This window comes from Trichechus manatus, unplaced genomic scaffold (genome assembly GCF_000243295.1).
Source record: "Trichechus manatus latirostris isolate Lorelei unplaced genomic scaffold, TriManLat1.0 scaffold00006, whole genome shotgun sequence".
NCBI classification, from domain to species: domain Eukaryota; kingdom Metazoa; phylum Chordata; class Mammalia; order Sirenia; family Trichechidae; genus Trichechus; species Trichechus manatus.
Window position 1 is genome coordinate 5,940,681 of NW_004443942.1, and position 23,670 is coordinate 5,964,350.

A 23,670-nucleotide genomic window follows, 5' to 3' on the forward strand; every position below is an offset into this window, starting at 1 on the left:
GGTTGGGAACCTGGGGGAGCACCTCTGCACAACTCATCCATATTAGGGGCTCTAGTTTTCAGGGAATCAATCTTGGCAACTAAGAAGTATCTGACACCCATGGAGACCAATGACTGCCTGTTTAATAGCAAGGTTCTAGTTTATTAAAGGATTATCTCTGATTGTTTTTTGCCCAGTGGAGTATATCTAGTGAGGGACTTACCGTAGTAGGGAGTCAGAGGCATCATTGTGCTTTCGTTCATACCCCTGTTGTTATTTTTTATGATCTTTCTGAGGACTACAATTCTATCAGCAATTACGAGATTAAAAATATAATTATATTTGTTAAAAGTATTTGATGCATGAGGAGTAAGTGAATATGCTTATACCCGAGTGCTCCTTTGCTTCAGACTGTGCTTTCTCCTCAAGTAAAACAAACCAAAAAGATCAGAGGAAAAAAAACCGAACCTTTTTGTTCTATAGACTGCAATTACAGAAACATTTCAGTACCCATCATATCATTACATATTTGTTAATCTTCATATAATATCCCTGTAGGCTTTTTCCTCCTTTATTTTTCTGTCTCTGCTTATTCACTTTTCTTCCTAGAGATTCTATCCATTCTTGACTTCTTGGTTATCACTCCTGGCTTTCCCAGTTGAATTCTCTTCTTCCCAAGGATGCTACACAGTGTTAATAGCTCCTTCTCCTAACTTTTCCCAAAATAAGCCCACAAATCCTTTTCTTTAAGACTTCCCTGCTGATCACTATGAGGAAGCAGACATAGTATAAGAAAATAAGTATGGGAGATTACAGAGGCATTCTTAGGTAGTTCTCAGGTTTCTGTTTCCTGACTCCATTTCTTAGCACTCCCAAATATCTCACCTACTCACTCTGTAGGTATCTTTTTCTTTATTCCTGACATATAAGTTGTTTCTCATAAGAGAGCAAATCAAATCATTCTTTGATAGTCTTTCCACTGGACTTCAAAATAAATGGGTAATCTGATTTTAGTTTTACCTGTCATTTTCCTCATAAGTCAGTAGACTGAAGCATCTCATGTCACTGGGAAAATCTGAGTTGAAAATTAACCAAGCATTTTACTTCTTTTTCTTATTAGCATTTGGTATATCCAGACATCTAATGAGCTAAGAAAAGAGCCTGTAACCTAATTCTGTATCTCCTTTCTTTGCTTACACATAAATCTAGTTAATGGATAATTTTAGGGTGACTCTTAGTTTGGCTCTGTAAACTCACTCCAGTGATAAGGCTTACTGGCTAAAGTCTGTCCTCAGTTTAGGCATTCATTCATTCATTCATTCATTCATTCATTTATTATGTACCAACCATCCCTTCCTGTTTTCAAGACTCTACTATGGGATTTTTCCTAAGTTGGGTAGAAAACCAAAAAAACCAAACCCGTTGCCGTCAAGTTGATTCCCACTCATAGCAACCTCCCTTCAATTTAGTGTTTTTTTCCTTCTGCACACAAAAAGTACTTTCATGTACATGTTGGAAAATGATAATTTATCTTGATAATCTCCAATTTTATGCTTCTTCTTCAGTTGGTATGGATATCATTAGAGTATCACAGTATACTGGGTCTACTTGTGTGCTTAGCGTTATACACAATAAGGAAAGGTAAAGTATCTGAAAACAAGTACATAACATACTGGAATCAGAAAATTTAGATTGGGAAGTAACATAGATATCACTCCTTTTGCAAAGGAGCAGAGTAGACCTTTTCCATAGAGACAGAGAATTTTGTGACTTTATAGTAGATTGCTAATTAAATTTTTTTTAGCATGGTTCAATTTATTTTTATTGTTTACTGTAGTATTTGCCAGTCTCGCTGGTGAGGGCATATAATTTTCAGTGCTTTACTTTAAATATTTAGATGATACTCAACCTTGTATATAAATTATAAATGTATGTTAACTGCAAATGTAAATAACATGTTACTCTGTTAGGTGATTGTATACAGGTCTATAATTCCTAATCTGAAATCCTCAGTGTCATCTATTTTGGAATTTATTTGGACCTTAGAAAGGAAATGTAATATGTGTACTATATAATATGAAATAATCTCAGCTAGATCTGAGGTAGCATCCCTAATCAAACATGTCTGAAATGCATGAGTATTTACACTAAGTGGTATTAAAAAAAAGACCATAAATCAGTTCAGATCAGGTTTTGCTACCAACCATGTAATTTTGAAAGAACTCTCAATTTTCAGAGCTTTTTGAATATAGAAATTACAGATAAGGAATTGTAGGCCTGTAGATGATACTTAATGAAAATAAGACTAATTTGTATATTTTTAGTAAAAGTTGTTATCAAATCATTTGAGTCAAAGCAACAGATATATTTGAATGTGCAAAGTGCAATTAAGTGGTTTTTAATTTTATAGTAAAACATTTGGAAATATTTTTGCATGCAATTTCTTTTTTTACCAGGTGGATGGATGATGGCCTAGTAAATGATATCACCCCAAAATTGATAGGAGACAGACCCAATACATACATATACACGAAAGCATTGGCAGAATATGTTGTACAACAAGAAGGAGCAAAGCTAAATGTGGCGATTGTAAGGCCATCGATTGTTGGCGCCAGCTGGAAAGAACCTTTTCCGGTAAGTTGTTTGGAAATGATTTGTGAATAATTGGATTTTCAAAGTTGAAGTCATAACTCTGTATAAAAAGAGTTGGCAGTTGTTTAAGAGAAATCTTATTTACTGAATATGGTGTACTGTGGCAAAACTGTTTTCCATTCATTGGAAGAGATATTGGTGCTTTTGTTTCTGATGTGATGGTGGATGTATAGGAATGCAGATCAACATTTAAAAAAATATAATTAAAAATTAAAGCTATGAAATTGTCTTGAGTCAGAGGAGACCATGCCTTATGAGTTTTGTGATTGACAAGAGATTGACCTGACATATCAACATTTGTTGGCCTTTAAAATTATTTACTGATTAGTTTCCCTTGCAAATGTGAAGGGAATAGAGATGAGAATATTCAGGGTCTTATTTATTTCATTTGCTAAAGCACCAAAAGAGGCAGCCCCTCCAAGAGGTAGGCTCTCCCTGTATAGGTGACAAGCTAAGAAAGGGACAAGAGATTGCTATGATATCTTGCTATAAACAATAGGACATATGTGACTTGTGAATCCCTGGAATAAGAGAAACCAGAGATGTAAACAAACAGGTAAATTGATTTAGGAAAAACTCAGGTCTCTATAATGGTAGTGAGTGATAGCACCTGTTTAGTTGCTTTGACAATTACTCTATTTTCCTCTGTCTTATGCAGTAATTTTGAGAACGATATACCATTTCCTCTTAATCTCAGGATGCTGCATCAGTAAATAGCAAAAAATCAAACTTGAACCGGCTTAATTTAGCAAAAGTATTTGACAGATGTAAACTTTTATTTAAATTCTCTTTGCGAAGAGTTAATGGAAGAGTAGGTAACCCCTTGAAACTGTTTTAACTTAGTGATTTGAGATCCCAGAGGAAGACTGCCCCTATTTGGGACTGGGAGAAATAATTTGGCCTGAGTCTAGTTATTTTTAGTTTTCAGAAAAAAGAACTACCAAGTGTGTATTTGGGGTTGTAATTGTTAAATAATAAATTTCTAGTTTCATAATATTTCTAAGCTCCTCACCTTTTCTAAAATTTTTGAAATTAGGGATGGATCGATAACTTTAATGGACCAAGTGGTCTCTTTATTGCAGTAAGTAAACCTTATTATTTATTTAATGTTCTATGTATTTTTCTGTTTTCTGTGTATCTTTATATACGTATATGTATATATATATATATATGTATATACACACACTCTGGCTTAAATATCTTAAGGTGTTGTTTTTAATTTCAACAAAGGCAGGGAAAGGAATTCTTCGAACAATGCGTGCCTCCAACAATGCCCTTGCAGATCTTGTTCCTGTAGATGTAGTTGTCAACACGAGTCTTGCGGCAGCCTGGTATTCCGGAGTTAATAGGTATATGAGGTGACGATGTCGCTTGTTAAATATATAATAACTGAGAAGGGAAAACAGAGCTACTGACTAATGTTAATTAATCCCTCAGTCCTGATATTGCCATACCAGTATATATTGGCAGTATCACTGCCAGCTGCAAGAGTTGGTACATTACAGGTAATAGCAAGTGGTCTCATCAGTAGTAGTAGTTAAGAATTAACATTGGTTCTCATACACTACAGGATGGACACATTCATTAGAGATTAAAAAAAAAAACTGCCCTTCCCAAAGATTGTTTTTTATCCATACTAAAACTTGATGTAAACTTGGCATATATAAAGGACTGAAATTCACAGAGAATGGTTTACATATCTCAAACATGCCTACTAGAGTAGTTGTAATCTACCATGGCCGTCCTTCTTTTACAAGGGAGTAGTGGTGTTACAGGTAACACTTAAACTTTAAACTTTAAACTTCCAACAACTTTTTTTTTCTCTAGTAAACTGCCCTTACGTTTAAAGTCAATATTTTATCCTACAAAAGGAGAGATAAGATTATCTGGTTATATTGTTTCTGGCAAAAGGGAACTCAGTCCATATATTTTTTTTTTAACTAGAGCCTCTGAAAGTGGAAAGCATATAGGAAGATCTGAGATCATTTGTTGTGTTATTGTTTTCCTTACATTTAAAACCAGGCACTCCTGCTAATACAAGGAAGAAAAATTTGGTGGTGGTGGCGGGGGAGTCTGATTTTTTATAAATAATGTTTTTGGTAGGGGAGGGAGAAAGGGGTTGTAGATAGTCATTCAAACATAAAAATTAATTCTTTAAGGGTAATTTTTAAAATAATAAGTATAGAAAAGGTACCTATTATCCTCATTTCTTCCCACTTGAGTATTGTATAAGATTTAGAGTAGATAAGTTTGGCCTCTGTATGTTTCATTGCTTTGATCTTTGTCTTTGCAGACCAAGGAACATCATGGTGTATAATTGCACAACAGGCAGCACTAATCCTTTCCACTGGGGTGAAGTTGGTATGATTTTACCTGTGTTTTTGAATATTAGAATAAATCTTAAAGAACTTAAAGTGTTCACTGAGTTTATATGTTAGAATAACCCGTGAGACATTAAGGCTACTGAGTTACCAATTTGTTCTTATTTTAATTGCCATCTTAGAAGTAATATCTACCAGTACTGCCTTATGGTTCTTAGTAGTGTTTCACAAATTTAAAATATCCTTCTGTATATTCCACCCTATCCTTTTTTTGACCTTGCTTTTTTTCTGCTGCCATCTGTAGCACACTTGTAGATACCTATGGCACAGAAGCAATGTTTTTTTCTTTCCACATGGACACCCTCAGTCCTGATGTTGTCTGATAGGCAATATCATTTCCAACTACAAGAGTTAGTATATCACAGAAGATAGTAAGGAGACCCAAGAGTTGTAATAAATGAAGGAGTTAGGAAGTAGGATATAGTATGCAAGAATATTTTCTATTTTATTAATCTTATTTAAGTTCACAAATTCGCAATATGATATGCTACTAGTTCCAAAATAGGAATAGGATAACTTAAAGCCCATTGAAATGGAATTATTTATAAGTTGTTATGTCATTCTGTCGTAGGGTTTTTCTATGGTGTTTTTATTTCAATTCAAAGATTGACCTTTAGAGCACATAAGCAGAAATTAAAATCTAGGGATTCTAATTTTATGGTAATTGTTTAAAATAGTGTTCTTTTAAAAAATATTTGAAGCACTTTAAGCGAGGTGTTTTTGTAACCTTTAATGTATTGTAAAAAAAAATCAAGTTGAGCATATTTTTTAGTGAATATCTTAATATATGTATCTATTATAGTATTGACATGGATGATACTAGGTTTAATTAAGTGTTAACATTGTGTAACCTAAATAAACTACAGCAGAAGTTAATTTTGGGTTGTTTTAAGCTTGTTGGTATATGTTAATTTGAGTACCTTATTCATAAGCAAAGGATGATGATTTTCCTTTTCTTTTTTAAGTAAGTACAGTAATAAGAATCTGGAAAGAGGAACAGAAAGAAAGAAGCTATCGTGAGAGGTGAAATATAGAAAGTGACATTGTAAACTGGCATAGGTAAAACATTAAAAGGATTTTAAGAGTGAATTTTAGCAAACCTTCTATCAACTGCTCAGGACAATTCTAATTAAAATTCATAAATAGTGGGAGTTCTAAAACCACTTGAGTTCAGCAGTCTAATATCCATATTCTCTTAGCTACTATAGAGAGTAGAAAAGTTTGTTTTTGTAAATGAGAGAACTCTGACATCTTTGGTAAAATATTTTGTACTGTAAACCATGATTTTTTTTTCAAAACTTCATTACATGGTTATTATCAAAGCTGTTACACAACTTTTCTTCCTCAGAATACCATGTAATTTCTACTTTCAAGAGGAATCCTCTCGAACAGGCCTTCAGACGGCCCAATGTAAATCTAACCTCCAATCACCTTTTATATCATTACTGGATTGCTGTAAGCCATAAGGCCCCAGCATTCCTGTATGATATCTACCTCAGGATGACTGGAAGAAGCCCAAGGTAATGATGACTAGCTCTGTCTTTTCTGTTCCTCAGACTGTTAAACAACTCATGCTTACACTAAAATGCATTAACTTTTTATTTGTTTATGCTTATGATAAGGCTTAATGGCCTTTTGTGAATGAGAAGACTCTTGAATTTAAGACTTTGTCAGAAAAGAAAAAAAAAAGGTAGTCCTGTAAGTCACTCTAATTTGTTCTAAAGTTTGGATGATAAATTATTGTCATGTGTTCAGTTCTAGGTCTAATTTTCATTTGTTTTTCCCTGAATAACAAATAACATTCAAAATGCTTTGACGCTTATTTTTCCTACAGGATATTATCTAAATCATTCCTTCAAGATGAATCCTTTAAACCAAGTATTCAGGCGCCCCAATGTTAAGTTTTATTCCAACAACCTATTGCTTCATTATTGGAAGGGTGTCAGACATACAGTACCTGCATTATTGCTCGATCTTGCACTCAGGTTGACAGGTCAGGAACCGTGGTAAGAAGAATAGCAGTAAATACACTATGTATTGGTAAGGTAGTGGAAGCTTGCTGGAGAGACGAAAAGTCTCTAGCATGAGCTTTACCTTTAGAATTACTAACCTAATAAATCACAATCACAATCAGGATGTCAGGACATTTCTTAAGAATTCGAGATATTTGGAGAGACTAACTGTGTATCTCACTTTATTAGGCTATTGTACTCTAAAATCCCATAATATGGAAATGTCCTACATCAAGGTTGTCATTGTTATTATAAGCTGAAATTGAGCCCTTCTCCTCTCCCCCTTAAAAACCTAGGGGTGAGTTTTTATAAGGGATTAAGGGTAAAATGTTTTTGCTCTAAGTGGATGGTGCAGTTTTATATTAAAAAACAGGTGCTTCTAGAAAATTAATTACCAAAATATATCAGCTGCCCATTCAGCTTATAATACGGTAATTACAGTTTTTGACTAATTTTCCAGGTTGGAAATTGCATAGTTTAAAAAAAAAAAGTAAATGGAAAACTTTCTATATTCTTATAGTTGTTTTAGCCTTTCTTCTTTCTTTTTTTATTTTTATGAAACCCTACAAACTTAAATAATCCTGTCTTACTGTCTTTACCACATGATCACCGTGAAATACTATAAAAATATTTATTTATTTTTAACTACATTGGCATTACAGTGGAGCCTTTGATTGGAGAGTTCAGGATTTGAGTATTTATGTATAAAGAAGATGCTGATTCCAGAACTTCCATCAACTGCTCAAAAAATAAAAGTGAGGTATCTGCCAGTTACAGTGTACCAGCATCTCAGTTACTTGTAGGGATTTTCTGTGGATTCAGTTGTCCATGATGTTTCTAGCTCTATATGTTAAATACTGAAATATGTGAGATGTGTTGGATTGAACAACTTTAGAATAGGTAAAGAAATAATTACTGGTAAAAAGGGCCAAAATATATCAAAATTGTTAAGTTTTTCTGGAATGATCTGCAAAATGCAGTATTTGTCATTGACAGTATTTTTTCATGACTAGAAAGCAGATGTAAATTTATGAATGATGACAATGCATGCTTTCTTGATATTAATAAAGTTACTGCAAGTTAGGGCAGAAAAGTAAAAAACTGGGTCAAGAAAGTAAAACAGCTTGAATTTATCACAGTGCCTTACACAGAGAAGGGGGCTTAGTAAACTTAAAAAAATGAGTGAATAGCCAGAGTTCACAAATTATTCAGAGTAGATGTTGCTGCATAACAAATTATCTCAAATTTAGTGGCTTAAAACAGCTACAGTCATTATTTCTGTCAATTTATTATTTTTCTCAGGATCAGGAATTTCGGAAGGGTTTAGTTAAGCAATTCTATCTTGGGATCATTTATTGTGGTTGTGGTCAGATGGAGGCCAGAGCTGAAAGAGTGGAGAAAGTAGGGAGGTGAAGCAGCTGGGAAGGAGGGTTGGCCAAGTGTCATTGTCACTTCATGTAGTCTCAGGATCTCTCTATATAGTCTCTTTGCCCAAACTAGTAGCAGCCTTAGGAGAATTGGATGCTTACATGGTGGCTGAAGATGTCGGGGGAATGTATTTCAGCAAGCAAAGTGGAAGCTACATTGCCTTTTCTGACCAGCTACGGAAGTTATGCAGCATCACTTCCACCTCATTGTTTTAGTTACAAGCAAGTGACAAGCCCTGCCGCATTCTAGAAGGAGACGTACGTAGTCCCCCCATCTCTCAGTGGGAGAATGGTCAAGGTCATGTTGTAAATGAGTGAGAAGGAAGATGTTGTTCTAGCCATTTTTGGAAAGTGCAGTTTGCTACAGTCAGCCCTCTAGTCTGATCACTTCATATTCCTCCCTATGGAAAATACACTTACTCCTTTCCCCCAAAGACCTCTGTAGCAACAGCTTGAAGCCCAGGATTTTGTAATTTTAATTTGATCCAGTTGCGGATGAGACTCTTTAGAAGTATTTTGTTGGTATAGCTAGTCAAGTGTATTTCCTCAAGTATTGATTTGAAAACCTGTGAATTAAAACAGACAAGTTATCTACTGCCCATACACCCAACATATAGTGGGGAGACAAGCATAGGATAATAGGTACATAGCAGTCACTGGTCCATAACAGTTCTGAAAATCCATCCAGATTCATACTGACACTTTCTTAATTAGGACTCAGTCCTATGCTTTGGAAGTTCTCAGAGGCTCTTGGCTCTGCTCTCTGGGCTCTTGGCCCTGCCCTCTGAGTAATCCTTCCTTTTCCATAAGAAATGGTCTGTGTTTACAATTGAGTAACCTTAGCCTGTTGCCTGCCCATAAAAGACTGGGAGTACAAGGCAGGGGTCGGCAAACTTTTTCTATAGTAGCAAATATTTTAGGCTTTGTGGACCATATGGTCTTACTTTGCTGTTAATAGTGTTATACTGTGAAAGCCGTAGACAGTCTGTAAATAAATGGGTATGACTGTCTTACAGTATAACTTTATTTACAAAAACAGGAATCAGACTGTATTAGGCTTGCATGCCCTGGTTTACTGTATCCTGGTCCAGAGGCCTCTTTTCATTTTGTGCTGTCTCTGATCCTTTAAGTGCAAACTGATAATTCTTTTTAAAATTGTGTGGGTTTCCTGTATATCCATTTTAAAACATTCTCCTCCTTTAGACCAAAGCCATACCTATGGATCTCTTTAAGATACGCCCTTCTCTATCTTGGGTCCCTTATAAGGTTGTAGTGCGACAACACCCTTAGCACTACTCTTAGATCCTGCCTTTAAACAATAGGATTTCTATGAGACATGTTGTTAAGATCTGGAGAAAGCCTTTTGTCTGAAGAATGCTATGAGATGCTACCTTAGATCTTCCTGAGGTCTTAACAAAGGCTCTTTCAGCCCCACCCAGGATTTGATTTATGCTTAGAAGCCATTTCTTAGAAGAATTCTTTTTTTTTGTTCTCCCCAGTGTTGTGTACTGCCTTACCCTTCACCAAAGTTACTTGTAGAAGAATTCTTGACAGACATTTTACATTTCCTCCAAATTCCACTCAATAGTATATTTCTTAGACCATCTTTCTCCTCTCTCATTTTGCTGTAGAAAGCCAGGTGGCACCTTTAACACTGGCTAGAAATCTTGTCTAGATCACCAAATTTATTAGGTACAGTTTCTATGGTCCATGATAATGCAGCAACAGTTCCGTTAAATTTTCTGTCAAAATAATAGTCTTTTTTCTTCCAACAATATCTTCCTCATTTTCCTTTTAAGTCCTCACCAACAGCTTCTTTAAAGCCCTTTAGGCTTCCACTAACATTCTTTTCATGGTCCTTCCAGGTTTCGCTAGCAGTCTCCCCAAGGCTCTTCCATATTCTACTACCTGATGCTAAAGTCGTTACCATGTGTTTTAGGTTTTTATTATAGCACTACCCCCACTACCCCACTACCAGAAACCCTTGTGGTGTGGTTAAGAGCTACGTCTGCTAACCAAAAGGTCAGCAGTTTGAATCTACCAGGCGCTCCTTGGAAACCATATGGGGCAGTTCTACTCTGTCCTACAGGATCGCTATGAGTCGGAATTGACTCGAGGGCAGCGGGTATGGTTTTTTTTTTTTTTTTTTTTAACCCCACTACCAGTACTAAGGTCTGTTCCTGTTATTCTTCCTGCGTAACAAACACCCCAAAGTTAGTAACTTAAAGCAATCATTTTATATGATCTCTCACTATTTGTGTGGGTCAGGAATTTTAGAAGAGCTTGGCTAGATGGTTCTGCTTGAGTCTTTCAAGGGGTACAGTCAGGCAGGGAGTGGAGCCAGGTACAGTGTGGAGGGAGGAGGGGTAAAGAGGTACAGAGCAGCTGGGATGGCCAGGCATGTTTCTCTTTGCCTGTAGTCTCTGCCTGTCCGTGTGGTCTCTCCACATGGACCAGTTTGGGCTTCCTCACAGCGTGGCAACCTCAGGGGGAGTTGGACAGCATACGTGGCAGCTGAAGGCTTCAAGGGTGAGTATTCCAGTGAGCAAGGCAGAAAGCCCATCACTTTTTCTAATGTAGCCTTGGAAGTTAAAGTGTTACTTCCAATTCATTCTATTAGTTACAAGGTGAAATTGTAGATGAGCATGTAAGATGGGAGATACTATTGCAGCCATCTTTGGAAATTAAAGTCTGCCACAAATAGGAAATAGCAAAGTAAAGAATCTTCTTACTGGAGGTTTTCTCCTGTGTGAAGCCAGCTTTCTTTAAGTATCAAAGAAGGAATGATTCTTGACCTCTGGGAGATTATAGTCTAAAAGCAACAAGGAACATAAAGGTGTTTTATTTTGGTTTTTTATAAATGTTAGCTACAGAGTTTTAAAAATTATCTTTTTAAATTTGTATAGATGTTTTCTGAGCAAGGCACTAGGCTTCATACCATATATTGGGGGCCTTAATGTAGTACCTACTTTTATACTAAATTAATATCAGTCATGTCATTCATGGTGTTCATTATTTTGAGTGGCAGCTAGATAAAAATCTGACTTGCTATATATCTTGACATAATTATAAAAAGTACAACTCAGACATGCATCACATGGATTCCTGGTTAATAATCATTGGGAACTAGAATGCCTGATATTGTTACATGTAGAAGCAGGCTAAATTATTCATTTTAGCACTTGAAATATAGTAGACATTTAATCATTGTTAAAAATGCATCTCAAAAAAAATGGCTTCATGGTCTTATGCTTTGGTTAGTTAGCTTAACTCTTGAGCTCAACTTCTCTGAACCTGGTATTTTTCAACTGTGGTTCTCTGCTGGGGACAATTTTGACAATGTTTGGAGACATTTTTAATTATTGAAACTGGGGGAGTAGTGCTACTGGCATTTAATGATAAGAGGCCAGGGATACTACCAAGCACAGTATATAGGACAGCCCCCTACAACAAAGAATTATCTGGCCCAAAATGTCTATAGTACGGAGATTGAGAAACTCTGACCTAGATGTCCATTAAGATCTTGTCTACTCTAAAGGATTGTCATTATTTTTTGAATGTTACCATAATAAAAAACAAATACTTGGAACATATATGGCAATATAATCACAAACATCTGCTAAAGCATGCTTGACCAAAGAGTGGTGGGGCAATGTTTAAGTTTTTTTTCATCCTCCATAGTATTCAATGTAGTACTTTGTTGGCTGATAGTCTATAAATTTTATATATATATGGCCTTTTACATTTCCTTCCCCCCACTTTTCATTGTAATTATTTTTGAACAGCTGAATCAATGATTGTTTTTAGGGTAATTCTGTCAGTTAAATGAATCTTAAGACTAGGTGAGAATGGTCAGTGAAAAATAATTAGGAAGAAAAACTTTTATGATATATCTTGGAAAACCTCGTTAACCAAGTATGTGTGTCATTTGAATATACTATACTGGCTGTGATAGTGTGTATTAATTTAGTTAAAAATCTGTTAAATCTTTTTGTTGATTTTTAGAAGAAAATTATCTAATTTCTTCGTTTCTAAAAGCAGCATGTCTTTTCTTCCCCCCAAGTGCTTTCTCTCTGTATGAACTATTCATGTCCACATAGAGCCTTTGATGCTTGATAATTCTTTTCACGTTTAATGGGGGTTTTATTTGAGAATTATTTTATTTCATGAACTACAGTTTTTCTTTACATAGTCCATATTGCCTCATTTTCTCACAGTATTCTGAATTCAGGATTTCTTTCTAAATGTATTGAATTTGTCATCGGAATTGTTTAGCTAATGTTAAACTGTTTTGATTTTCCTCCCTCATTTCTAATGTTCATCCTTAATGCAGGGGCTTCTAAACTACATATAATGCCAATCCTTATTGATTGAATAATGATGGGATTATTTTTAAGTATTTCTCAAAAAATTTATTCTTTTTATCTAAAGTTGGGTTTTTTGGGTGTTTTGTTTCAAAAAATTCTTCCTTCCCTTTCCTTACTTATCATATTACATTGTATAGATGTTACCACTCAGGTTAGTGTTATGATACAATGACTTATAGTATGCTAGGATGTATAAACTGACAGATTTAAAGATTAAGGCCCCTACCCTTTTAAAATGAAGCAAACAAAAAATTATTGAACTCCTTTATTTCTGTAAGGATAGATATAGTATGTGAGATGAAATGTTTGAATGTCTTTTTCAGAAAGTTTCAGCGTAAGTCATTGAAATCATGGCACACGCAGATGACCAAGAGTGGCACCAATCAATGTTAAAGAGAAAGTTATTATTACTATTATTTTTTAACTAGAGTTGATTAAATGGCAAACGAATATTTCTGTATGCTTTGCTTTAGTGATGCTGAAGAGTTGGAATTGTAACATTACACACTAATAAATTTACAGAAAATCTTAGTAAATGCAGCTAAACTAAAATGTAGTTTAAAGAACAAAAAGTAAGGGAATTTTAATTAAATTCATTTATTTGTCTAGTATTTTATGTAAAATTTGACCTTGTAAAGTATTAAATTTCCTTTGTGAATTAATTACATGTATAAGCAGCACTCTTATTTAGGGAACTCTTATTAAATTCATTTGATGCTGCTTCAGTTTTTCTTTTTGGATTTATTAAGTGTCAGTCTAAAATACAGAAATATTCTTAATCCCTGTTGGTTTTGTATACTTACCGAATTATGCATTAAAATTTTAATGTTAATATCTATATTGGCAGTTACTGGTACCTTGTTTAGTGGTAGAATTTTCCCTAATCTATGCAAAATATGAATCTGTCAACTTTTCTTGTAATACAGGATGATGAAAGCAATAACTCGCCTTCACAAAGCTATGATGTTTCTTGAGTATTTCACAAGTAATTCTTGGGTTTGGAATACTGACAATGTCAATATGTTAATGAACCAACTAAACCCTGAAGATAAAAAGGCAAGTATTTTCTATTTTATATTAGAAAATAAGCAACATACTAATTAGAGAACCATTAGCAACCTGAGAAATAATTGGACAAGTCAATGATTTATTTATAATCATTATAGCTTCAATCATAATTGTTGATGGTAAATTAAAGTTGCTTTATTTTAGGATTTATAGTGTAAGTATTTAAAAGTGGCAAAGGTGTCTTCAAAGTTTGACTGAAATGTTGATTATCTTTCCCTTTAAATGTTTGGTTAAAAGAGAAATTTGACTTTTGTATCCTTTTTTCCCCCAAATACCTTTTCTCTGAGTTTTGAGAAAACTTTCTCTCAGAAGTTGTTTTTCATATGCTTTTACTTTATGTCATTCTGTATTTTCCGCTCTGCTAGTTTGGAATTTAAACAAATGATAATGAGCCCAGCTGCTAATCGAAAGCTTAGCACCTTGGAAGAAAGACCTGGCAATCTACTTCTGAAAAATCAGCCATTGAAAACCGTATGGAGCATGCACAGTTCTACTCTGACACACATGGGGTTCTCTGTGAGTCGGAATCATTTCCACAGCAACTGCAAAAAAAAAAATGTATCCTCCCCCCCCACATACTTTTTCTCTGAATTTTGAGAAAACCTTCTCTCAGAAATTATTTTTCATAAAGTCTTAATTTTTGTCATTCCTATTTTCCGCTCTGCTAATTTGGAATTTAAACTCTTGGGTTTTTTGAGGTTACCCTAGTTTTTTTAACATGCATACCAAACAAAGGGTTAAATAATTTCTGTAGTCTTCTCTTTAATGGGAAACCCTGGCTGCTGACCAAAAGGTCAGCAGTTCAAGTCCACCAGGTGCTCCTTGGAAACCCTGTGGGGCAGCTCTACTGTGTCCTATAGGGTCGCTATGGGTAGGCATTGACTCCACGGCAATGGGTTTTTTTGGTTCTCTTTAATGATATTTAGGACCTTAAAATGTTTTAGCTGTGATCACCACACCCACCAACTTATATGATTGTCCAATACTTTAGTTCTCTATTTAAACCCCATAATTAGAAATTATTATTTTATTTGTTCAGTTTTTATTTCAATTCAGTTACATATCTACCAGTGTCTTTGCTCACCATTCCTTCTTGCATCTCAGATCTTCTCTTTAGGATCATTTTCTTTCTGCCTGAAATATTCTTTAGAACATGGCTTAGTTAGGGGATCTGTTAGTAATGAACTCTGCTTTTGATTGTCTGACATGTCTGTATTTCACCTTTGTTTTTGTAACATGATTTCAGCACATTAAAGGTAACCTGTTTGTGTTTTGTCTTATGTTGCCATTGAATAGTCTGTCTAATTTCTGTTTTTTTACAGGTTATCTGTAAATCCTCCCATAGTTCCAAATTTTCTGTTTATGTTTGATGTTCTACACTTTTACTATGACTATGTCAGGATGTAAATTTTTAAAAATTCTGCTTGGGCTGGGCTTTCTAGATCTAAAGTTTTATGTCTTTCAGCAATTCGGGAAAATTGTTAGCCGTTGTTTCTTCAGACATTTGTTTTTCACCGTTCCCTTGTCTTCTTATGAAATTCTACTGTATGTTACATCATTGTTTTCTCTAGGTCTTTTAATCTTAATTTCATATTTTGTATCTCTGAGCTGAAATATAGTTAATTTTTTTTAAGTTCTATGGTCCAGTCGATCAGCTGTGTCTAAACCATCCAATTTAATTTTGGATTTCAGTTATTATATTATTTTTAGAAATTCTGTTGATTTTTCAAATCTTATGGACATTTAAAAAATAATATCTGAGTTAAAAGAGTGTCCTCAGGCCATGCTCTCGGGGTTTCTCTAGTCTCTGTGAGACCAGCAAGCCTGGTCTTTTTCTTTTTTTTTCTTTGGTGAATTTGAATTTTGTTCCACATTTTTCTCCCGCTCTGTCTGGGACTCTTCTGTTGCGATCACTGCCAGAACAGTTGTTGGTGGTTCTGGACTCAGTCTTGCGGGGGTTGTGGTAGTTGTGGTCCATTAGTTGTCCTTTAGTCCTTTGGATTAATCTTTCCCTGTGTCTTTGGTTTTCTTCATTCTCCTTTGCTCCAGTGGGGGGTGTATCTTAGCTGGTTGCCTGTAGGCTTTTAAGACCTCAGTCACGATTCCCCACAGTTGGATGTAGAACATTTTCTTTATAGACTATGTGATGCCAGTTGAGCTAAATGTCCCCCAAGGCCATGGTCCCCAGCCCTCAGCCCAGTAGCTCAGTCGCTCAGGGCATTTGGATGTGTCTGTGAAGCTTCTGTGACTTTGCCCTGGTCTAGTTGTGCTGACTTCCCCAGTATTGTGTACTCTCTTACACTTCACGAAAATTACCACTTATTTAATTAGTGTTTTTCCTTCCCCACCCCTCCCCTCCCTCATAATCATCAAAGATTGTTTCTTTCTGTATATAAACCTTTTCTTGAGTTTTTATATGTGGTGGTCTCATACAGTATTTGTCCTTTTGTGATTGGCTTATTTCATTCAGCATAATACCCTCCAGATTCATCTGTGCTGTGAGACATTTCACAGAGTCATCATTTTTCTATATGGTTGCACAGTATTCCGTTGTGTGTATGTACCATAGTTTGCTTATCCATTCATCGGTTGATGGGTACTTAGGTTGTTTCCATCTTTTTGCTATTGTGAATAATGCTGCAAAGAACATGAATGTGCATGTGTCTATTTGTGTGATGGTTCTTATTTCTCTAGGATATATTTCTAGGAATGGGATTGCTGGATCGTATGGTATTTCTGTTTCTAGCTTTTTAAAGGAAGCGCCATATTGTTTTCCAAAATAGTTGTACCATTTTGCATTCCCACCAACAGTGCATAAGAGTTCCAGTCTCTTGCAACCTCTCCAACATTTGTTATTTTCTGTTTTTTTTTTTTATTTGGGCCAGTAATGTCGGGGTGAGATGGTATCTCATTGTGGTTTTGATTTTAATTTCTCTAATGGCTAGTGATCACGAGCATTTCCTCATGTGTCTGTTAGCCTCCTGAATGTCTTCTTTGAGGAGGTGTCTGTTCATTTCCTTTGCCCATTTTTTAAATGGATTATTTATCTTTTTATTGTAGAGGTGTTGGATTTTCCTATAGATTTTAGAGATTAGACTTTCGTGGGATATGTCAAAGCCAAAAATTTTTTCCCAGTCTGTTCTTGATGGATATTTGAGTTATTTCAGTTTTTGGCTGTTAGGAATAGTTTTTCTAGGACTATTCTTGTTGCCCATGTGCGTACATTTGTGTAGGGTATATACCTTGGTAGAATAGCTGTGTCATAGAGTATATGTCTTAGGCTGGGTTCTCTAGAGAACCAAAACCAGTAAAGTGTATAAAAATAGTTACAGAGAGATTTATATCAAGGATATGGCTCATGTGGTTGTGGAGGCTGGAACATCCCAAATCTGTGGGTCAGGATAGAGGCTTCTGATTCACGTAGCAGCAGGGGCTGGCGAACCCAAGATCAGCAGGTCAGATAGCAGGGCCCTTGCTCACAGGCTGCGAAGATTGACAGTTCCCAAGATCGGCAGGAAAGACCACAGGTTAGCTGCTATCTCAAGTCCTGAGAACCGGAGGTCAGACGAACAGGAGCCCACTGCAGGATCCAGAGTGAGCAAAGGCCCCCCAAGCTTTGCCAGAATGCCCACTTATATTTAATACAGGCCACATGCCAAAGGAAGCTCCCTTTCAACTGATTGGCTACTCACAGCAAATCCCATCACAGAGGTGATTACATTATATCAAATGTCATCATGGAAGTGAGCACAACATCATATGACTGCAAAACTACATCATAACTGCCAGACCACTGAGAATCATGGCCCAGCCAAGTTGTCACACAACCTTAACCATCACAGTATGCGTATGTTTTATTTAGTAGATAATGCCAGACCGCTTTCCGAAGTAGTTGTATCAGTATACACTTCAAGTGACAGTGTTCCTGTTAATCCACAACTTCCCCAACCCTGAGCATTTTAATTTTTCATTTTAGTCACTGTGGGGGGTGTGTAATGGTATCTCAATTTGGTTTTATTGTGCCTTTCCTATTACATAATGAGCTTCTAGAAATAGTGAAAAATCTCAATTTTCCTATTATTAGTTTTTATATGTCCTATATTAGTTTCATTGAAATGTATTTTTTTGTTTTAATTGTTTTAATAGTGTAGAGAGTGCAGCCAAAACAAAACCAAACCTGTTGCCATTGAGTCGATTCTGACTCATAGCAACCCCACAGGGTTTCCAAGGGTATAAATATCTACAGAAGCAGACTGCCACATCTTTCTCCCGCGGAGCCACTGGTGGTTTCGAACCACCGACCCTTTCATTTAGCAGTCGATCACTTTTACCACTGTGCCAATAGGGCTCCTTAGAGAGTACAGCATCCTTCCTTTATTTATCAAGGTCTACTATAAATGGATACTTCTACGTTTCTTGGATTTGCAAAGTCTTAACATCTAATCTATCTGCTGTTGCATGTTTTAATTCTATATATATATGTTAAACCTCACAAGCAATTATTATTACAGTCTATGCAACCAGTATTCATTTAGATTTACTAGTATATTTGCCTCTTTATTATGACTTTATTATTTCTCCCTCCATCTCCAGACTTCACTTCGGGATCATTTCCTTCTGCCTGAGTATTACTCTTTAGTGTGGGTCATCTGCTGGTGTCAGATTGTCTCAGTTTTTATTCTTCTGGAAACATCTTTATTTTTCAAGGATAGTTTTACTGGTGTAGAATTCTAGGTTAGCAGTTATTTTCTTTGAGCACATGGAAGACATCTTTTCATTGGCTTTTTGGCTTCTGTTGCTTCTGTTCAGAAGTCAGTTGTCATCTAGTAATTGTACCTTTGGAGGTAATCTATATGGCCTTTTTCTTCTTTAAAATTTTTCTCTGGCTTTTCGCAGTTTTACTGTCATATGCCTAGATGTGTGTGTATGTGTGTTTTGAATTTGTGGCTTGATGTATCATGATTTTTGTAAAATTTTCATCCATTGTCTTCTTAGATATTGTTTCTATCCCATTCTTTTTCACTTTTTCTCTGGAAATCCAATTGCTTGTATGTATGAGCATCTCGTAATATTGCCTATGTTAACTCAAATCTCTGGTTTAGTGGGGTGTTACTGTATTTTCATATTTTTAATGCTTTACTTACAGTAGCAGTTTTTGTTTGTTAGTTTAGAATTTGCTGTTTTCAGTTAAGTGGTGGTCTGTAGTCAATAATCTCTTTGTCACTCCAAAAAAAATTCATTTGATTTTAGGCTGAGGAGCACTGAGTGGTACCTAGCCCTCTTATTTTGCCATGAAGTAGCATTTCTGTAAGGCTGTCTTTTCTGGATGTATCTCCTCTTTTCATCAAATGGCCTAGTCACTGTTACCTAAATTCCTAAATTAGCTTTCATAACACATCCTTTCTCTTGATATCAAAACTGTTCTTAGGAAAATTAATCTATGTGGTATGTAGGATGTATTGAAGAAAGGAGAGACTGCAGATAGAAAGGAACCAGAAATGCATTAAGTGGTGAGGAATACATAGATCTATTTGGACGATGGGATTTTGCCTTTTTTAATTTTTTTAAACAAAATAGTGCAGGTTTCTTTCTCCTTACACTTAACACACTCCTCTTCAAATGCTGACATGAGTTTTCAGGTTATCTTCTCAAATGTTTCTTTGTTTAATGGAAGGTGTGAAATAGGAATAAGAACATTCTTTTGACAGTAAGATTTCAAAAGTTAATTCTGTATGTAAGCGTTTTATAAACATGTCTTTTAGAATTGGCATATAGGAAAAATGGGAGTTTTTGACTAGCTGTGATAAAAATTACTCAGGAAAGTAACCAATAATTTTTTTTTAATGTAGACATTTAATATTGATGTAAGGCAATTACATTGGGCAGAATATATAGAGAACTACTGCATGGGAACTAAGAAATATGTATTGAATGAAGAAATGTCTGGCCTTCCTGCAGCTAGAAAACATCTGAACAAGTAAGTTTTTCATGGATTTAATTTCTTCTTGTCTTGCTATGAAATATTAAACAATTTTTTTTTTTAATAAGTTGGCATAGTGAATGGAAGATGCTGTTAATCTGTTGTATTTAGGAAAAAAACTTACCTTTGGAACTGTAGTAGTATTAATTTTAGCCTAAGACTGTTGAAACTTACTGTCTTCATCAAATTATATTATTCCTTAGCATGAAGTTCATGTGGAATTTAGCTTTAAAAATCACTATTACTTACTACTGAAGAAGTAGTAATTAGGAGAAAATAAAAATATATTTTAAACTAGAAGTAATTTATTAATTTTTTTTACCCTATTCAAATACATTTTTTAAAGACGAGGAGCTATAACCATACATCACTCAGCATAGAATTCTAACTTTGTTTATAAGAATTGCTATTCTATTAGTTTCCTTATAAAAGAGATTATAGATTCTGATTGTAAAAAAAAAAAAATCAGAAAAGAGACGGAAAACCAATAATCTGTTATTTAGAGATGCAGGTAACTTTAATAGTAATCTCTTTTATTTGTATAGTACTTTTTTATAGTACTGTTTTTATAACAGTTTTCAGAACTTTCACATTATCTTTCACATGTATACAATTCTGTGAGGATTTGCAGGGCAGCCAGTTTTACACATGAGGAAACTGAGGCTCTGGGAAGTTGTCTTTTTTTAGCTCATATCATATTAAGTGGCAAAGCAAGGTAGAATATTGATCTTTTGACTCCTAATTTCCGAGCTCTTTTCTCTATATCTATTGTTCCTGTATTATAGTTTTATCTTGCACTGCCTGCTGAAGTTAATAGAATTTATATAATATTATCGCATATCTTGAAGGTTTGTATTTCTTTCCAGCACCATCAAAAGTGTTTTGAAACGTGAGCAAAGTAACTTGTGTTATTCTTTGAGAATGGGAAGGTCCTCCTTTATAGAGCCAATGCCACATTTCATTTTTAGATGAGAACTTGTCCAGTTGGCCTTTGATCATGTGACTGTCTGCTGTTTACTATATTTTATTTATATTGTGATGTATATAATGAACAACCCTTTTTAGATTAGATAGGAAGCTCCAGAAGTTCAAGGGACGTATCTGTTTTACATACAATATACTTGATGCCTAGCACTGTATTGGGCATACAGAGTATTGGGCTGTGTATTATTCTAAAGATCATACTGGATCTAATTGTGTTTGAGAATCCATATCAACATTAATGTGTTTTTTGAAAGAACGTGAAAACAGTTTAACGTAACTGTTAGTATTAAAAAGATGCTCAGTAATATTTGTTGAATGAATAAATTTACATCCCAAATATACTGTTATGAAAGACTGAAATTCATCATAAATAAGTTTCAAATGAACATATATTTGAACTTTGAGTAGATTAAAAAGTGAGCATTAATTAGCTGTCATCCAACAGTATAGTATTTTAGAAAATAATTGTCTGACATGTCTCTTCATTTGCTTTCCAGGTTAAGGAACATACGTTATGGTTTCAATACTATCCTTGTGATCCTGATCTGGCGCATTTTTATTGCAAGATCACAAATGGCAAGAAACATCTGGTACTTTGTGGTTAGTCTGTGTTACAAGTTTCTGTCATACTTCCGAGCATCCAGCACTATGAGATACTGAAGACGAGAATTTAGCATTAGAATATCTATGCATACGGTGGTCTAAATACAGAAAATGTAAAATGTACTTAAGTCATCTCACCTTTTGTCAAGGCATTAAACCATCTTAGATCGGAGTGTGGAGTAAATTATGGTACATCTTATGTAATATTTTAATGTTTATGCTCATAAAATCCTGGTGAACACACTGTGGTATGCTGGCTCAAGTCTACAATAGCCACCAAAACCGTAACTTTTAACATTTTGATCCCTGGGGGGCAGGGGTGGGATGAGGGTAGGAGTGGGGAAATAGGAACACTGACCAGTATAACTGTGCAATTCTGGAACATATTCATTAAAATATGCCTTAAACATTTAGTGAATTTCTAATTCTAATATTCCGTGCAATGGAAGGTATCTATTTGGACAGGAATACTTGCTAAGGTGGTAGATATTTGATTCATCAGTGTTTTTTTCATAAGTTGAGGTGGGTTTTAGTTTTGTTATAGCTGAACTATTTTCACATCATCCTGTTGCTGAGTGGTCTCAAACATGAAAGACATGTTCTCTCTTTTTTTTTTCCCCCTGATTAAAGGTCTGATGCAGATCATTTTTCTATAAACAATCAATTGCTTTCATAATCAGAAGGCTACATGTTATTCTAAAGACCATACTGGATCTAATTCTGTTTGAGAATCCATATTAACATAAACTATGTATTTTTTGAAGGAACGTGAAAACAAATTTAACAAAACTGTTAGTATTAAAAATAAATAGAAATAAAGTGTTCTTGTCCACATTATGATCAAATAATCAGTCCTGTGAGATTTTGTTTCATGTTTTTAAGCAGGAGAATTTCTTGAGCCTTTGGTTGGGGGCCCTGGTGGCACAGTGGTTAAGAGCTACGGCTGCCAGCCAAAAGGTCAGCAGTTTGAATCCACCAGCTGCTCCTTGGAAACCCTGTGGGGCAGTTCTACTCTGTCCTGTAGGGTGGTTATGAGTCAGAATTGACTTGACAGCAATGGATTTGATTTGGTTTTTTGGTTTTGGTTGGGCAGGAAGGGATTCACCATACGTTTGTTCACGTTGCTTTATAAATTTTATTCATAGGACTTTAAAATGACTTGTACTATCTTCCCAGTGAAAACTGAAAGTGCATTATTATGGAAGAATGTATTTGCAGGTAGTAATAACATTAAGAAATGTTCTCACGTGTGTAAACACATAACTAATTTTTGATTTTGAAAGCTGAATTCTTTCAAGAAGAATAAAATAATGTGTATAAAATTAAATAAAGGACTTTATTTACATACCACACAAAGTAGCAAACTGTTGAATGAGTTTGAAGATACCATCTATTTTTTCTGCATGTGGTTTTAGCTTTAGAAAGAAATGCATTATAGAAGCAAGTAATAGCAAGAAAATTGATGTATATTTTAATGGTACATTATAATTCCTTTTAAATCTTAGTAGTTAATTCTGCTTACTGTTAACAACATACATTTGGTTTAACAAATTATTCAGCATAATACTGTTCTTTAGCCGATGAAGTTGTACTATATTTAAATCATCAACACTATATCTTGAATATGTTTAAAGAGGTCAGTTCACAATACAAAAAGTTACATAGAACTTTACATCTAAATTTTCTTTGCCAATTTAAATGCAGTGTATAAGATGTTTATTTTGTTATTGTTATGAAGAAAACTAAATGTAAAGGAAATCACCTTCTTCCATGCAGGTGTATAATCTTGAAAGGGAAAAATGCTTCCATGTGGAAGCCAGATTTTCTGTAGTAAAACTTTTAAACATTGTTTTAAAAGAAATATGTATATATAAATATATATATATTCTTTGAAATGATACTAAAGTCTCTGGTCTAGGACCATACCTTGTGTAAGGTGTGAGAGACCATGAAAATGTTTAAAAATGGAATAAATGATGATGCCTTTGATTTAAAATAGCCCACGTGGTTAGCTACAGATGCTCTATACATTGATCACTCCATCTCTCCAAATGTATTTCCATAATGTGCTGATAATATGCTAACATTTGTATGATGTTTATACTTCTACCAAATATACCTAGAATCAATTGAATTGTCTTTGTATCTTGCAAAAGGATCAGGTACAACTTGGGCAGGTTTGTGAAGTGTATAGGGGTGTAGGCCTTCTGAACTGTT

The 23,670-nt window shown here is 34.9% G+C and overlaps 1 protein-coding gene across 3 annotated transcripts in view; it reads left to right on the forward strand.

Moving 5' to 3' along the window:
* FAR1 (fatty acyl-CoA reductase 1) overlaps positions 1–23,081 on the forward strand; it is a 92,956-nt gene extending 69,875 nt beyond the window's left edge. For 2 of the 3 annotated variants that reach the window (XM_023737384.1, XM_023737387.1), the window contains exons 6-13: positions 2,436–2,613; positions 3,668–3,712; positions 3,862–3,989; positions 4,925–4,992; positions 6,361–6,532; positions 13,745–13,874; positions 19,736–19,863; positions 21,348–23,081. In XM_023737384.1, the coding sequence (XP_023593152.1) occupies positions 2,436–2,613; positions 3,668–3,712; positions 3,862–3,989; positions 4,925–4,992; positions 6,361–6,532; positions 13,745–13,874; positions 19,736–19,863; positions 21,348–21,510 (1,012 nt within the window). In that variant the 3' untranslated portion in view covers positions 21,511–23,081. The remainder of the gene's footprint in view (positions 1–2,435; positions 2,614–3,667; positions 3,713–3,861; positions 3,990–4,924; positions 4,993–6,360; positions 6,533–13,744; positions 13,875–19,735; positions 19,864–21,347) is intronic. The other variant, XM_023737388.1, reaches the window with a different exon arrangement.
* The last annotated feature ends 589 nt before the right edge of the window (positions 23,082–23,670 follow it).